Source organism: Rhinoderma darwinii, chromosome 10, assembly GCF_050947455.1.
Source record: "Rhinoderma darwinii isolate aRhiDar2 chromosome 10, aRhiDar2.hap1, whole genome shotgun sequence".
Classification (NCBI taxonomy): domain Eukaryota; kingdom Metazoa; phylum Chordata; class Amphibia; order Anura; family Rhinodermatidae; genus Rhinoderma; species Rhinoderma darwinii.
The window spans coordinates 30,444,376-30,462,996 of NC_134696.1; the positions used below are offsets into that span (position 1 = coordinate 30,444,376).

An 18,621-nucleotide genomic window follows, 5' to 3' on the forward strand; every position below is an offset into this window, starting at 1 on the left:
ACACTTGAAGTAGTGATGTCATACGACAAATGCATTGTTAGCCACAGCTTTTTCTGATGAAAGCAGCTGATCGCTGAGAGCGTGTGAAGCTGGACTCCATGATCGCTGGGCCAACTTCAATCAGAAAACGGGTCGTCTTGATAAGACAACACCTTTAAAGGGATATGACTGATTTTTATCTCATCGTAACTTGCTGTGCAGGTGAATGCAGATTATTGTTTCCTGTTATTAGCCATTTCACTCTGGGTAGAGGATGACTGTAGTGTTCTTCAATAGGAGGATTTACAGAAAGTGCTAAATAATGCCAGCCCCATGATCATTACTTTTACCTCCAGTTCTGGGAATCTCCAGAAATATTTACTTACATATGTGACCGATATTGGCAGCTTTATATACTGTACGTATAAGATGCGCCTTGAGTGTGTAAACACTTTATAGCGTGATAAAGGTTATTTGCGGCAATGAGAGTAGACCAACGTTTTTTATTTGAACCATCCTGACCTCTCTGTAACCCAATAAGCAAGGATATGATTTTCCTAGTTCCTCATAATAGAAATGCTATTACCAAATGAATTGTGTATTTCCAAGTAGAGTTAATATTCATGCTGGAGCTTTCCGCTAATATCTCTCCTGTCATAGTATTTTATGTTTCCTCTACCCTCTGTGTGACGTCCTTGTCTTCTCCTTACACTTATTATAAATCTCACAACAGTAACTTTCTCCCAATAATCAATTTTTAGAAAAAGCTTTTATGTGACATAAAGTACAATTCTACTAATAAAAGTTATATGTAAATTCACAGAAAAATTATTACTTACGTGAATGTGAAAACGGCTACAAACATGGATGAATTAGATACAGACAAATATGGGATATTAGGGAATACAATTTCATTAGGGCAGTAGGGATACCCTACTTCTTGAATTGAGATGTCGGTAACCGTCAGTATACGGATTGACTTATATGAATTGTTTGATATTTTTGCACTGTATGGAATACTATTGTAGCATACAGTTGTACTGATGGTATATGAAGTCATATTGCCCACTAAACTATATTTCATGGGTTAGGCTAGTTTTCATGTATTTAGTAGGGCTGTTTTTTATATGAATTCAATATCGAAAATTTGGATACGGGTATGATGATTTTTTTATTTGTTATATTGTTCTTTACAAGTGGAGATTGTAGATTTATTGATTTTATTTAAAGGGTTTTTCCACGTGGGACATTTCTGACATATCCACAGGATATGTCAGATAGTTGCAGGTCTTACCTCTGGGACCCGCAACTATCTCTAGAACAGAGCCCCTAAACCCTGTTCTATCTCTTTGTGTTCCGGCTGATTTCCGACCATGAAGCAGAAAACATCGTAACTCGCTGAGCTACGCTGTTTCCGTAAGCCCCATAGAACTGAATAGTAGTTACGGAAACCGCTTAGCTCGCATGCTACACTGCTTCCGTAATTGCCATTCACTACTATGGGAGTTACGGAAACAGCATAGCTCAGCGAGTTACGCTGTTTCCGTAACTCCTGATAATGTAATTCGGAAGTGGCCCGGGAGCCAGAGAGAGTACAAAAACAGGGTTTAGGGGACCACGTTCTAGAGATAGGTGCGGGTCCCAGAGGTGGGACCCGCATCTATCTGACATTTATGACATATCCTGTGGATATGTCATAAATGTCTCTCGTGGGAAAACACCTCTAATGCCCTGGGCTCTCTAGGTAATTATTGGGGAAGCTATTCATGTAGGTTTAATGATCTAGATTAGGAAATAGTCTAAGGCTCCATGCCCACGACCATGCCCGTAATTATGACACGTAATTACGGGTACAGCCGGCCGCGGACAGCCGCCCCTTCTTACAGGCCATGCTCCCATTAAAAAGTATGGAAGCACGGACTGTAGAATAACAAAATAGGACATGTCCTATTTTTTTCGGCAAGTTTCTACGATACGGGAAGGTGTCAGTCGGCCATAGAGACGAATGGGCCCGTAATTATGGGTAATATTACGGTCGTGTGCATGGGGCCTTAGACAACAGTTGCATGAATGGCGAGCAGTGATGCCCTTTGTATGCAATTCCTACACTTCCAGTCCTCAACTGGGTCAAACCTAAGAGTTTTGCTATGTAATGATCAAGGCTGAATGATTTGTGGTTATTTCACGCAGCCTATTTGCCAATACTGGGACCCTCTGCATTTTGATGCAGTTTTATGCAGGCATGCCAAAGGGTCAACTAGGCCTTTGGGCGTAGGTCTTACAGAACAAGTCTTTTTTCTTTTTCTGTCATTTGCTTTCTTCCAGTATTTGTAATTTTGTATATTACTTCTATAATTTTAAAGTAAGGGGGGTATTTGGCAATCACGAATACAGGAAAAAATCCGAAAAATTGTAATACACCAATGTCTGTGCTAGAACAATTCTATTAATCACATACAACTTTTTATATATGCTCTCCTCCCTAGTTTCTAGCAGCTGGCAGGTATCTTCATTTAGTGAGACAAAAGCTCATCAGATCCTTCAGCAGAAACCAGCACAGTTCGTTCGATTCAACCAATACCAGCTGTCCCGCATCTACCCTTCTTCCTACAGAGTGGACTCCAGTAACTACAACCCTCAACCTTTCTGGAACGCTGGTTGCCAGTTAGGTAAGTTACACAAGAAACTCAACTGACCAATACGTTTTTGAATTTGTCTTCATATTGTTCCTTACCAGAAAATAATATTTACAATCCTATACTAAGCCTTAAGATTTTCTTTGATGCGTTCTACTATATGTCTTACCCAACATAAATAGACGACGTAAGTCTCCCTCGCCGGGCTCCCCTCGAAAAGCCAGAACAGCTTATTGTGCTGGTCTGGGTCTCCCTTAAGAACCATGTTGCAAGTTTATCAAAGATCCAAATTCAAAAATATTGTAACATAGGTAGATCTTTCAGCCAGGCCGTTCATTGGCCTTGCTGGAGAAGTGCATGGCATGATTTGGCCGTGTCGTGAAGGGTTTGTCAACTCTGTATGATCCATCTTTGTTAGGCCAAACTCAGACAACCGTAGTATACGTCCGTGTGATGGCCGTTAAAACAATGGCCGTCACGCGGACGCATGTATTTCAATGGTGCCGTTCACACGGCCGTTGTTTCATTAGACCGTGTGAAGGGTCCATTGAAAATAGAACATGGCCTATTTTCTTCCATTTTCACGGATCCCTCGATAGAACCAAGTCTATGGGGACCCATGAAAACGGAACTCGCACCGGGGCAACTCGCATTCGAAAAACTGCCATTTTTCACGTCCGAGTTTCCCCACGTTCACCTTTGAATTGTCTCCAGCGAAAAGTTCATAAAGTGCCCTGCTTATTGGGACCCACGTCGATCGGCTGTAATCTTTGTGGGAACCCGGCAGCATCTGCTTAATTTCTCTCCAGCGCTCCCGCTGTGGAAATGAAGAATTACACAATGGACTGTCTGTGTAATGCCTGGATATATATATATATCCTGTAAAGCAAGGGATGGATATAGACACTGCACATATTTTCGTTCTCAACAGGTATTTTATATGTATAACCTCGAACATATTTTAGCCACTCAATGTGGCAGGTGATATTGTTATGAGTGTGACCCCATTAGGTTACGTGACAATAGATTTGTATTATTAGAATAGCAGTGTTTGAAGTTGTTTCTATGCAAACATAGCGTTAAATGTGGTTTTTCACCTGCTAGGGAACTACAATGCACAACATGACATGGCATTTGGTTGTGACACGCCATATAATCTTGGCACAGGTTTGAAACCTGTACTTGAACAGTCACAGGATTACCTGTCCCACACTTTACATACTTTTGATGATCTCAATGAAGAATTTCCCAAACAGACAGTCCATCTGTGGCAGTATCAAGTGTAAAAATATCAAATAAAAACTTCACATTGATGGCGTCCTGGAGTCTTGGCAAAAAGAAAAAGAAGTCTGGTTTCCTTTGGAGAAGGAAATGTCTTGTGGCTTCTTTTCCATAGAAACAAATTTAATGAAACAAGTCGTTAAAGACCTGGTAAAGATGATGTACTATATATATAAAACACTATAAATATACTGGCTATAATATACAAGCTGGTCAGTGATGTAAATCGGTTGGCATCTTGTGGTAATAGTAGTATATTTGGGTTATGTGGGTAATAGGTTTGCACCCTGGCTTTTATGCAAATATTTGTGTCTATATGTACAATCAGAATGAATATAAGTAGGTCATGCAAGCATCAAGCGATCTTATTGACTTTCTCCCAATCTTCACGATTTATATATCTTTGAAATTAACTTTTCTATATCTGAAGTTAGCTGATATCAGGCCCAGTTTATTAGAAAATGGGGCGCTAGCCATCAAGCTGAAAAGGACCCCCCAGCTTGCCATGTTTAGAAGTTTTTTTTCAGTATTTCATCCTACAGAATATAACCATACTGCCACATAGTGCCAAAATAATACAGCCATATATAGCTAACACAATACCACCTTAAAGTGCCCCATTGGTATTCAGTATCCAAATAGTACTCCCAGTTGCCATCCCTGGTTAATTATGATGAGGTTTATAAATGTGTGTTCCATTAATACATTCACGTATGTGATGTGGTGACATAACCGATGATGAGAGTATGATATGAAGTCGTGTTTTTCTGCTTCTTCAACAGTTGCTTTAAATTACCAGTCAGAAGGCCGAATGCTGCAACTTAATCGAGCAAAGTTCAACAGCAATGGGAGCTGTGGTTATGTTCTGAAGCCCAAATGCATGTGTCATGGTGAGGAATATGGTGGTGTACAAACATGGTATAGGGGTTGTCTGCAGGTAGGCCTTCTTACCCACTAATATTTATTGAAGCACACGTACATTTATTATGTACATATGGCGGTAACACTACTTATGGAGCCGCTCCACTGATAACCTGAATGAGGGAGCACCTTCATAGACTGTTATATCTAGTTATGGTAAATTATAAGCTATATCAATTCATCTGGACTTGTTTAGGGGACATTCTAACATAGAAGTGGCTTCTTCAGCTCTGCTAAACGGTAGGAATAGTCCCTTAGTATTTATACCCCTTGTGAGCGGTGGAGTAGCAGTGGTGCAGTTGCTCTTGAGCAACATTCATTAGGGAGCCCCTCTGCCACTAGAGGACAGCAGTAATATAAGGTTATACACATTTCGAGCTTACACCTCTTCAGAATCTTTAGGTTTACCTATAAGAGAATTAATGCAGAGAATGGTCTAACCCGTTGATAGACTGAGAGTGGTCTTGGGCAATAAAGGACATGGACCGCTAACCACCCTGTATGGCCGTGATCCGCCTAACCTGGGTTTTGCAAATTGCCCTGCATTGTCCACGTGAAGCTAATTATCATTCCCTATAATCACGAGGACTATATTCGCGGGCAGCAGAGCCATGCACAGTACTAAGAGAATAATGTATGATTTAGTTTTTTTTTTATAATTTTACTTTTAGGTGCCTTTAATCCAAATTCAGATGACCCCTTACCCGGCCAGTTAAAGAAGCAGCTAGTACTCAGAATAATCAGTGGGCAGCAGCTTCCGAAACCCAAGGACTCCATGCTGGGAGATCGTGGAGAGGTAAGGTTTTTTTTCTGAAAAAATTACACCCCTTAAGTAATGACCCCCCCCCCCCCTCTCTCCATGAAAAATTAAAAAAAACACCTTCCTGCCCTAGAAGCATAAATATGATCCCTTATCGTCTATTATATGGTAATTTAAGAAACTCCTTGTTATACTAATAAGATATCAACCTCTTAAAATATAGGCCCTAGTATTGGGGGATGCTGTGTTTACAGGTAGGTCACCAGTGTGATGTCAGAAATGAACTTAATATAATGATGATAAAAATATTATAAATTACAATCCCCAGGATTCCTCATTATTGAGACTCATTTATACCTGTTCCCGGATAATCATCCCTGGGGGGGGGTTTAGTTCATTGTAGTTTATAATTGTTCTACAATTAATGTAATGGAGATCAGCAGTCATTCAGAAAATACACAGCTGCAGTGTAAAGCATGAGGGACAACGTCCGCAACCTGAGCTGTGATGAGACAAGAGGTGAAATTTTGACTCCAATTAGTAAATTATGTATGCTTTTTATGCCCACAACTGGAAATCAATTCTAATTTCGAATACATTATAGGGAATGTAGGGAAGAAGATATTTTATTAAAGGGGTTGTCCACTTTGGGCACTTTTTTTTTTTTAGAAAAGCCCCCCAAAAATAATCTGATTGTTTATCATGTGCTGACGCATCAGACCGTAAGTGTTCAGTTCCTCTGCAGTGCCACCACAGGTGAAATGAATCATTAAATTGTGACCATTCAAATCTGTCTAAAGCACGGACGTATTGGGTCCTCCAGAGAGGGAGATATGCTCTTTGCAACCACTTTCCACTCCCGCCAATTAATGGAGATCCCAATTGAGGGACTTCCCTCTATCAATTTAGAATTCCCGAAGGCTATATTCTCAAAGGGACCAAATTGTGGTGCCGTATTTCCTGGCGGAAAGTCCGCTGCGGAAAACAGTGGTTGAAGAAAAAAAAAAGTATACTTGTCCTTGTCCAGTTCTCCGTTGTCATTATGAATCGTTCCTCTGCTGTCTGTGTAGTCTCATGGATGAAATGTCATCCCAGGAGCCAGAAAGTGATAATGTGCGAACAGACGAAAGTGATAATGCCCAGGTGGGAAGTCTAAACATTTTTATTGATTTTAAACCCAAAAAAGTTGCTGCTTTTTTTTTTTGAGTTGCGATTTTTCCGGTGGAATCGCAGCTTTTGCTCCGCAAAACTCGAAACATTTGATATTTGTTACGCGTTTTACCTCCCCATTGAATTCAATAGAGAAAACCTGCAACAGAATAGGAGTGATTCCAAAGCATTAAGATGCTGCGGATTGAAAATCCGCACCGCAGGTCAATTTATGAAAGTTTTTCCTGCTGATTTTTTAATTTTCTGCAATAAAATCCATTGCGGAAAATCAACAGTGTTTACGGTACGTGTGGACATACCCTAATACTGCATTTTAAAGTGGTTTTCCAAACCAGACAACCCTTTTAAAGACCCTATATGAATTTCTGCTGGGATTTTATTGTACAGCCATGCCAGATAGTATGGGCCATAGGTTGCCTGTGGTAAGACGTTCGCGGAAGATATAACCTTTACAATACATTTAGAAATTGTAACAGAGATAAATTTGTCCTAAGAGGGGAAAAAAACGGAAATGTTAACACATTCTTTTGTGTTGTAAATTGCAGCAACCATATCGTAACTTTTCCAGACAGCTCTTTATGACATTAGTGAAGAGATGACAACGCTGTACAACATGATTTATCCCCAATTGATTTTTGTGAGCACCTAGGAGTGTTGTCACAAGGGACAGGACAGGACATTGGGGAAAGGACGCTGTGATGTGTCTGGTAATTGAACAGCGTGTCCTTATGATGCATCCAGCGCTAGCAATCTTTATGAAGGAAGGCTGACATTTTCTTTATTAATAAAGTCTTACATTTACTTACATTTAGGACAGACTGCACTGGCCATTTATATTCTAGTCAGACATGGTACAGACTTATTGGTTTTCCATATATCACTGTCTTTTGCTTTTTGTATTTTTTTTATTCCGTTCATTTCTTCTTTTGAAAATAATTTTTGAGCATTTTTATATTCAATGGCTACACAGACATTTGTCGTTAAATGTGGTTCTTTAAAGGGGCTTTCCATTTTAAGGTAGCTACTAACATGTCATTGAGACTGGTTAGAGGATAACATTTGTGAGAATACTCAAAATGGGCTGAAGTCAGCAGCGGGGTACCACAAGGATCTGTGTTAGGCCCAATTATCTTTTATCTCTTTATTAATGACCTTGTGGATGGGATTGATGGCAAGGTGTCAGATTTTACTGACGATACTTAAAGGATACTAAAAACTTGGAATGATTATGAAATATTACACAAAGACCTAGATAAGCTGGCAGCATGGGCAAAAACACAGGAGATTAATTTTAATGTTGATGAATGTAAATTAATGCATGTAGGCTGCAGTAATAGTATTAATTCATATACATTAAATGGAATAAAACTGGGCAAAACGGTACAAGAAAAGGACCTGGCTATTCTGGTTACAAATAAACTAAGCAGCAGTACTCAATGTCAAGCAGCAGCTGCAAAAGCAAATAGGATTTTATGGTGTATAAAAAGAGAGATAGAAACGTGATTCAAATGTAATATTACCCCTCTATATATATATCCCTTGTAAGGCCACATCTTGAATATGGGGTTCCGTTTTGGGCTCCACATTGTAAAAAGGATATAGGAGAACTGGGGAGGGTTCAAAGGCGGGTGACTAGATTATTAAATGGGATGGGAGGTGTCGCTTACAATGAAAGGCTAGAAAAATTGGGCTTGTTCAGCTTGGGAAAAAAGACACCTTGGAGGTAATCTTATTGGCATGTATAAATATGTGTGGTCAATACAGAGAACTGGCACATAATCTGTTCTTCCCAAGGACTTTACAAAGGACCAGGAGACATTCATTGCGTGTGGAAGAAAGATATTTCAGACGTCAATATAGGAAAGGGTTCTTTACAGTTAGAGTAGTCAAATTATGACATGCCCTACCCCAAGAGGTAGTAATGGCAGATACTATGTCGGCATTTAAAAAAAGGCCTAGGTGCTTATCTTCTGAAGTATTGCATAGAGGGTTATAACTAATCTAGCAATGAATGACGTGCAATTGAGTGAGAAAGTTTGAACTTGAAGGACCGCTGTCTTGTTCCAACCTATGTAACTATGTAAAGATCAATGAGCTGGGACCCCTACACATCCCTAGAACTTTGGGCTGCAGCTCTCGGCTTTGTCAGCATATAGATACTGTTAACAACCACTGAAATGAATTGCACTGCTGCAGCGCTGTGGTTTAAGAAAGAAATTTACATAAAGCTCCATGGTAGCCCCTCTTATTTAGGAATTCGGAGGGCTCTCAGTTGACAAGCCACCACCAGTGTTTTATTTTATTAAAAATTTTCAAAGAAAAAAAAATACAATAAAAAAATTTAACAGGTACAATAAGTTTGTGTATGATTAGCCTATGAGATAGTAAAGAACAGGAGTACAGAGAATGCAGTACCTGAAAAAGTGGGGAAAAGTAAATCCATAACAAGGACCAATAACAGTCGTGCACATGCAGTAGACGCCATCTAGATCTGTCAGAATGTAATATGTTGCTTTACCATGAACTAGTGACATCACCGCGTAACCTGTGCTTCTGTTGTAGATCATTGATCCTTTTGTAGAAGTTGAGCTCATTGGTTTGCCTGTAGATTGCTACAAGGAACAAACTCGGGTTGTAGATGACAATGGTAAGTGAATTTTAAGTACTTTGTTTTTACAATATTTACAGTTTAAATCTTCGTTTATGACCTTTTGTAAGTTCCTTTTTTTATCTTATATGGATTATGAGTGACATTATGTTTTCTTCATCTGAAGCTCTATTAAAAATTCTGCTGACCACCTTTGGAAACTATGATTTATCTACACCCTGCAGTCATGTGTTATTTGCAGCGGTTTTTAGTGCGGCCAGACGTTACATTAAAGTCTATAGTAAAATATAAAATGCATTACATACAACTGCGTTTTTGTCTGTGGGAATATTGTGGTCCATGGTGTGTTTTCCAAATGCAGCAGTCTCTGGGTATGGAGTTTTTTTTCAGGCGTTTTTCCCAGTCTTCTCTATAGGACTTTAAAAAAAAACGCCAGAAAAAAAGCATGTACAAAATGAAAAACGGCACAAAAACGCCTTAAAAATTGCATGTTACATTTTAATAACGCTAGAATTTTTAGAAGCGGTTTTTGGTGAATTTTATTTTGCCAGAAAAATTGTTTGTGTTTGTGAAGGAGGCCATAAAATGAATCTTCTCCTTTTCCCTAGTTCCAACATATTCTGATTGATGTCTTTAGGCCAGGATCACACACACACAGTTTTGCTGCAGTTTTTGCTGCAGTTTGTGGCTTAGTTTTTTAGCCAAATCTAAAAAACGTCATCAACACTGTGTGTGATCCCGGCTTAATAGTGGTTGGAGATGTGTTTCCAGGGATTTAAAGTCATGTAACAGAAAAAAACTAAAGATATATCGAGAATTTAATCCACAGAATGTTAGAACTTTAAAAAAAGCATTTACTTTGCATAAAACTTTTTATATATATATATGCTCCAGTGTCCGGTAGGCCATAATGAGCAAGTTCCTGCAGTTATAGGGGGGGAGGGGTCATATTAAAGATCAATATTTTTTCTTCATGCCCACTGCAATAATTGATCTCTTATTGAAGTTATTTACTACAATATGATGGAAAGATTTGTAAATTTTTATTTGTAGGTTTCAATCCAATGTGGGAGGAAACGTTGGTGTTTAACGTGCACATGCCAGAGGTCTCTCTAATTCGTTTCCTAGTCTGGGATCATGATCCGATAGGGCGAGACTTCATTGGGCAGAGAACAATTTCATTGAGCAGTATGATGCCAGGTAAGTTGGGTTTCAAAAATGTTTTCAATGCAAAATGTATCATAGAAACCTTCTGATGAGTAACATACGATTTCAAATTAGCCTGGTATCAAAGGGGTTATCTAGTTAGAAAATCCATTTTCATATACCCCATTAGGGAATGCTTATGGTAATAGAGGGGGTTCATCTCTTGGCTAGAGTGTAGAGCAGTCACAAAGAGCATCTCTTACTCTGGTGGACCTGTTCTGTCCTGTATTACAGAGATGACCCACTGATTTGAATGGGCACTGTGTAATTCTTCATTTTCCCCGTGGTGGCGCTGCAGGGAAATTGAACACTTACTGCCATGTTTCCCCACCAATTACAGCTGATCACTGGGGGTCCCAGCATAGGGGCACTTTGTGATTTGCTTTTTGCCATGGGACCTTTCTAACAGGTAGAAATTGTCCAAAGCGGAGAACCCCTCAGGTGACAATCTGCTGGTATAAATCATTATGTAGAGTTACAGATTTAACTTTCCCTGATGTTTCCCCTCTGTAGGTTATCGACATGTGTACCTGGAAGGTATGGAAGAGGCATCCGTTTTTGTTCATGTAGCAATTAATGACATCAGTGGTAAGGTGGGTGCAACTTTTTTCAATAAGGTGAATAATTTTGCATTATAGAAAAGTAAACTGAAGCATAAATGCACTGTTCCTATGCTGTGATTATACATTAAAATGTGTCTTCATCGTGTATTAACGGCAGGTCTTGTTCACATAGTAAGTACACCCTATATAACCCTCAAAACTCTGGTTGACACTTTCTACGGTCTGAATATAAGAAGGACATCTAGAAAATAAAAGTATTTTCTATGGTTGCATTGGAACAAATTGAGCTTCACAGGGTTGTACAGGATTATAAAAACATGGCTGCTTTGTTTCAGAAACCGCTCCACGCGTGTCAATGGATTGTGTCTGGTATGGCAGCTCAGCTCTATTAAAGTGAATGGGAAATGAGGCTGAGGTGCAATACCACGCACAACCTGTGGACAGGCGTGGCACTGTTTTTGGAAGAAAACAACCAATCTTTCTAATCCTGTACAATCCTTTACATCCAGAATATCCGATTCAATAACACTTGAGTGTGGCTAAGTGTTTGAAAAGGTTAATATTTTAAGGTAAAAAAAACAACTTTTTCCTAGACCTAAATGGAATGTAGAATTTTTCTTTGACATATGGATTTTGTCACAAACATAATGAAATGTTTCACAGATACTTATTTGTGCTTACTGTACATGAAGAAACGTCATATGGAGTAGATCGTCCTCTTGGACATGGAAACTATGAAATATTTAATGCTCTGGCACTAGAATAAAACATTGCAAATAAATTCAATCAATGTCAAGTATTTACCCTCAACCCAACCCCCACCAAAGTCTCTCACATTTCATAATAATGTTAACGTTGCTTCATTTATCTTGTACTGATCCTGACTGACATGTTTTACACCCCATTCTGATCTGGAACGGCTGCCGAGCTCACAGTTCCCGGCATTCCCTGCTGGCTAAATGTTAGATTTGAGGCCGCGCAGGTACAACAGAGAGTGCATTTGTGTACAGGAGGTCATCTTTGTTGTTGGAAGCTTGTCCGTGGACAGGCTGCTGACTGGTTCCACGCTGCTGACTGGTTCCAGTAACCAGTAACCACCAGTATGGCTTATATTTGGACATGATATTGTAAGTAAAAAAAATTATCTGAAGTAGAAAGTCCCTCCAACATTTACTTTTTTTTTTGTGTACAGGAAAAGTCAGTTTGGATCTATTCCATGTAGTTCCGTGTATGGCAATGCCCACAATATATCAGTGGCGTCCTATTAGGCTCTATTCAGACCACGTTTGGCATATACGCTTAGCAAATCGTCCCACGTCGAACGTATAATCCCGACCTATGCAACTGTATGCCTTAGAGTTGCATATGTCGACCATTGTAAAAAACGTGTACTGTACTTACGATTTGGGGTTATTTTTTGCGTCATCCGCCAGTTTAAAAAAAAAACAAAACTAGACCACAACACTTTCAATACAGTGAAAAAAAAAAAGTATTTAACTTCTATACTGCTTGAATGTATGCCAAAATTGCACTCTTTTGTAAAAGAATCGGGCCCAGTATAACCTATGGACGCATTTAGCGTATATGTCGCGATATTTTTGTGGTGTGAAAATAGACTAAAGTAGCTAAGAGTGTTGCTCATCTGACAGATTTTAGGTGACTTCTCTCTGGGAAATGGCAATTACTTTTGTTTCTCCGGAGTCTGAGCCCATCTTCTGCCTAATGAGGAGTGCCGATCATAGATGAAGGTATAGAGAGCTCGGCTGAGCACTTCTTTGTTTGTTATGGTTGGGGTCTCAGCACCCGGACCCCCACTGATCAAAATTTCTGATATGTCTCTCAGTTTTGCGAACTTCAGTTTACTCATACCAATTCACATACTTGCAATACACTACGTTCATCTGGATAAAATTTTTAGTTTAGCCTCTAGAGGGCGCTACAAGCCAATGAAAGCTTTTAACAAAAAGCCGCACAAGGCAGGACATCAATATTTAGGTAGCGGCACAATATTGCACCTCAATGTCGGCAGTCTGTTATATAAGAAATGATGTACCCCTCTACTGTAAATTATACGAATTACAAGAATATCAGAAGCCACCAAAGCATTCAATGACTATATAAAAGACCAAGGCTGCAGGCCGGCTGCATTTATTCAAGACACAGAACTCTGGGGTAACGCGAAATCTTATTTATAATGCATGAATATTTTTTCCTTTTATTTTTCTATATAATACACACCTTCGCTGCTGCAGAACCTCTTTTTAAAGGAGGTCGAGTTCCTTTCTGAACTGTATATTGCACACTGAAGCTGCTTTTTAAAGATAAAGAGCGCTACTTGTCAGTCAATAAATGGTCGGCATAAGAGAAGGAACTACCGACTGATCTGTAGGAAGAGATAAGTAGTGCCTATGTGGTGCCACTTATGTCTGTATAATTCTCCGGTTCTGACATCAGAATGTGATGTTTATACAATTATTATTTACAGAATTCTAGATTTTCATTGCCATGTATTATAAGCGAAGTAAAAAACATACAGAATATCCACGTGACAATAGAAGGTGATGAATTTGAACTATTAGTATTAACTAGTCTATAAGAATGGCAAGAATTTGGGTAGAGGAGTGAGGGGTGAAATTGAATTGATAGTTTTGATGGTATCATTCAATATGGACACCTCTAAGGAATTTGCTTTTATTTAAGTAGCTTAAAGTGTAGCTAAACGTTCGACAAGCTTCTGACATGTCATAGAGACATGTCAGAAGTTTGGATTGGTGGGGGTCCGCTCCTTTGTATTAGAATATATTTTAGGTACCGTGTCAGGTTTGAAAGGCTCTTGAGGTGCCAAAACAGTGGAAATCCCCCAAAAGTGACCGCATTTGTAAAACTTCACCCTTCAAGGAAACTATCTAGAGGTATAGTGAGCATTTTGACCCTACAGGTTTATTGCAGAAATTATTGAAAGTAGGCCGTGAAAATGGAAATCTACATTCTTTCAAAGAAAATGTAGGTTTAGCTAATTTTCTGAAACAATACCCCACATGTGGTCATAAATGGCTGTTTGGACACACAAACCGGGCTTAGAAGGGAAAGAGTGCCATTTGGCTTTCGGAGCTCAAATTTGGCAGGAATGGTTTGCGGAGGCCATGTCACATTTGCAAAGCCCCCTAGGGGACAAAACAGTGGAAACCCCCGAAAAGTGACCCCATTTTGGAAACTACACCCTTTGAGGAATTCATCTAGGGGTACAGTCAGCATTTTGACCCCACAGGTGTTTCATAGATTTTATTAGAATTGGGCAGTGAATGCCGTAAGCTTCCCCTCCTGTTCATCATGATCTATGTAAGGATGTTCTTTTGTTGTTCATCTTCAATAAAACAAATATTTGAGAAAAAAAGAATTGGGCAGTGAAAATAAAAACAATTTTTCTTCAATAAGACGTAGATTTAGCTCAATTTTTCATTTTCTCAACAAATAAAGGAAAGAAAAGAACCCCAACATTTGTAAAGCAACGTCTCTGGAGTATGGAAATACCCCATATGTGGTCATAAACTGCTGTTTGGACACATGGCAAGGATCGGAATAGAAGGAGCGCCATTTGGCTTTTGGAGCACAGATTTTGCTGGATTGGTTTCTTGACACCATGTCGCTTTTGCAAAGCCCCTAATGTACCAGTACAGTGGAAACTCCCGAAAAGTGACTCCGTTTGGGATACTACACCCCTTGAGGAATAAATATAGGGGTGTAGTGAGCATTTTGACCCCACAGGTGTTGCATAGATTTTATTTGAATTGGGCAGTGAAAATAAGTTAATTTTTTTACCTACAAGACGTAGTTTTAGCTTAGTTTTTCATTTTCTCAAACGATAAAGGAGAAAAAGCACCCCAACATTTGTAAAGCAATTTCTCCCTAGTACGGCAATACCCCATATGTGGTTATAAACAGCTGCTTGGGCACACGGCATGGTTCAGAAGGGAAGGAGCAGCATTTGGCTTTTGGAGTGCAGATTTTGCTGGTTTCTGGTTGCTATGTCGCGTTTGCATTTCGATGTTGCAGAGTGACAATGGGATTTTTTCCATAGATAAGCCAATATGTGGTGCCCAGCTTGTGCCACCATAACAAGACAGCTCTCTAATTATTATGCTGTGTTTCCCGGTTTTAGAATCACTTTACATGGGGCACTCATCTTTTGCCTTGACATTCGACAGAGCTCAGGAGTGAAAGAGTACCATGCGAAGTTAATGCCTAAGTTGGCAACTTACAAAGTATTGGTTCACAATTGCAGGGCTCTGATGTGAAATAATAAAAGAAACCCCTGAGAAGTGACCCCATTTTGAAAACTACACCCCTTAAGGCAATTATTAAGGGGTGTAGTGAGCATTTTCACCCCACAGGTCTTTTCCATAAATGATTGCGCTGCGGATGGGGCAAAGTAAAAATTTAAATTTTTCCCCAGGTATGCCATTTTAGTGGCAAATATGACACATCCCAAAAATTGTTAAAAGGGTTCTCCCGGGTATGGCGAGTAAACTGCTGGTTGGGCACACTGTAGGGCTCAGAAGGGAGGGAGCACCATTTGGCTTTTAAAGCATAGATTTTGCTTGGTAGTAGGTTTTTTTGGAGTTTTACTGGTATTTCAGTTTATTATGTGGGGGTACACGTGAGATGGGCAGAGTACATCAGGGGTATAATAATGGGGTAAAACAAAAAACAATCAAATAATCCATAGATGTGTGTTAGGCCTCATTTACACGAGCGTAATATACGCGCGTGCGACGCGCGTGCTTTTCACGCGTGTCGTACGCACCTATATTACTCTATGGGGCAGTTTAGACGATGCGTGAATTTTGCGCAGCGTGAGTGCGTTGCGTAAAACTCACGACATGTTCTATAATCGTGCGTTTTTCACGCAACACGCACCCATTGAAGTCAATGGGTGCGTGAAAACAATGCATGCCACACGGACGCTACTGCGTTGCATGCGCGAAAATCACGCAAGAGCTGTCAAAAGGATGAATGTAAACAGAAAAGCACCACGTGCTTTTCTGTTTACAAACATCCAAACGGAGTGTCAAATTAGAGATGAGCGCACCGAACTTCACCGGGTTCGGCCGAACTAGTTTTGACCGAACCCGGCAAAAAATGTTCGGGTGGGTACGCGACGTCAGGAGACAGTCACTGCCCACGGTGCTGAAAGACTTAAACTGTTTCAGCACCATGGACAGTGACTTTCGATCGCCATATACATATACGTGTAAAAAAAAAACAGAAGTTCGGACTTACCGATAAGTCCCGGCTCCTTCCTCCAGTCCGACCTCCCGGGATGACAATTCAGGCCAAGTGACAGCTGCAGCCAATCACAGGCCAAGCACAGGCTGCAGCCAATCACAGGCTGCAGCGGTCTCATGGACTGCCGCGTCATCCTGGGAGGTGGGGCCGGATGACAAGAGAGGGACGCGTCACCAAGGCAACGGCCGGGAGACCGGACTGGAGGAAGCAGGCAGTTCATGGTAAGTTTGAACGTCTTTTTTTATTCACAGGTTGGTGTATATTGTGATCGGCATTCACTGTCGAGGGTGCTGAAAGAGTTACTGCCGATCAGTTAGCTCTTTCAGCACCCTGGACAGTGACGGACGTCGACTAGCCTCATCTCTATGATGGCGGCTGAGCGAAAATCACGCAGCCGCGCATCATACACGGATGACACACGGAGCTGTCAAATGCCTTTTGCGCGCGCAAAACGCAGCGTTTTTTGCGCGCGCAAAACGCACACGCTCGTGTAAATCAGGCCTTACACTGTGAAGCAATCCTTTCTGCACAGGCCGGTGTCGCACTGATAAATGATGTTGTTACTTATCCCCCTTTTGGTCCACACTCCGCACCTTTGCAGTTTGGGGAATTTTGCTAGGAAGTGTTATCCTGGTATAATACGGGCGCCCTCGCTTCCAGCAGATATGTTTGGGGCCTCCCCTTCCTGGTTCCATCATTTTAGCGCCTCGATAAATCGCCTCTTGAAACAGAAGAAATGTTCCCCTCGAGCCTGCACTACTGCATATTTTTTATTTCCGGACTTATTGGAGACTTAACTTATTTTATTTTTTTCATAGATGTAGTGGTATGAGGACTATTTTTTTGCGGGACGAGCTGTAGTTATTATTGGTACCATTTTGGGGTACATGCGACTTTTTGATCATTTTTATCCTATTTTTTTGGGAGGCAAGGTGACCGAAAATCAGCAATTCTCGCATAGTTTATTTTATACAGCGTTCACCATTCGTTAAAGATTACATGTTACCTTTATTCTGCGGGTCCGTACGATTCCGGCAATACCTAATTTATAGCACTTTCTTATGTTTTACAACTTTTTGCACAATAAAATTACTTTTGTAAATAGAATGTATTTTTTCTGTCGCCTTTTGGTGAGAGCCATAACTTTTTAATTTTTTTGTTGATGGAGCTGTATGAGGGCTTGTTTTTTGAGAGACGAGTTATAGTTTTTATAGGTACCATTTTTGGATACATGCAACTTTTTGATCAATTTTTGTAGGGCAAAGTGACCAAAATCAGAAATACTGGCATTGTTTTTTACTGGTTTTTTTACGCCGTTCATCGCATGGAATAAATAACATAATATCGCGGCAATACCAAATATGTATGGTTTATTTATTTATTTCAATATAAAGGACTTGATAAGGGAAAAAGGGCAATTGTGTTTTATTTTATTGCTTGAAAATGTTATTATATTTTTTGCAACTTTTTTGTTCACTTCTGTTACCCTTTTTTTTTTACACTTCTCTTTAGTCCCACTAGGGGACTTGAAGGTCCAACTTTTTTTTCTGATACATTGCACTACCAATGTAGTGCAATGTATTAGATCTGTCAGTCATTCACTGACAGCAAGGTGATTAGGCTTCGAATCCGGGCATGGCCTAGTCGGCTTCCATAATGGCAGAGCAGAAGGCCATTGTTAGTTCTCCTGTTGCCATAGTAGTATTCCGCAGCCCTGCCGATCTGCTGACCACCACCAAGATGCAGCGATCGCTGCATCTAAGGGCTTAATGGCAGGGATTGGAGATGGCTCCGGTTCCTGCCATTACAGGTGGATGTGAGCTGTAACATACAGCTGACATCCACCGCTGATGACGCCGGCTCAGCTCCTGAGCCAGCACCACTTGCCGACGGCGACAAAAGCCTTTTAGACCCCGCCTCCGGGTGGGAGGCTGGAAGTTTTCCGTGCTAGGCAGACCGGAAGGCCACTATTAGGCCTCCGGTTGCCATTGCAGCCACCAACCCCCCGGCAATTTCCTTGCTGGGGAGTCGATGAGCTGCAAACACCTTAAATGCAGCGATCGCTTTTGACTGCTGCCTTTAAGGGGTTAATGGCGGGGATCAAAGCTAACTTCAGTCCCCGTCATTACAGCAGGGTGTCAGCTGTAAGATGCAGCTGACATCCGGGGATGATGGTACTGACTCCGCTTCTGAGCCAGTGTCATCCATTTG

The 18,621-nt window shown here is 40.5% G+C and overlaps 1 protein-coding gene across 1 annotated transcript in view; it reads left to right on the top strand.

Moving 5' to 3' along the window:
- Nucleotides 1–18,621, top strand: part of LOC142661934 (1-phosphatidylinositol 4,5-bisphosphate phosphodiesterase eta-2-like) — a 125,145-nt gene that overhangs the window by 80,107 nt on the left and 26,417 nt on the right. The window contains exons 13-18 of the mRNA XM_075839657.1: nt 2,466–2,648; nt 4,679–4,786; nt 5,489–5,613; nt 9,310–9,394; nt 10,409–10,555; nt 11,075–11,154. Coding sequence (XP_075695772.1) covers nt 2,466–2,648; nt 4,679–4,786; nt 5,489–5,613; nt 9,310–9,394; nt 10,409–10,555; nt 11,075–11,154 — 728 coding nt within the window. The remainder of the gene's footprint in view (nt 1–2,465; nt 2,649–4,678; nt 4,787–5,488; nt 5,614–9,309; nt 9,395–10,408; nt 10,556–11,074; nt 11,155–18,621) is intronic.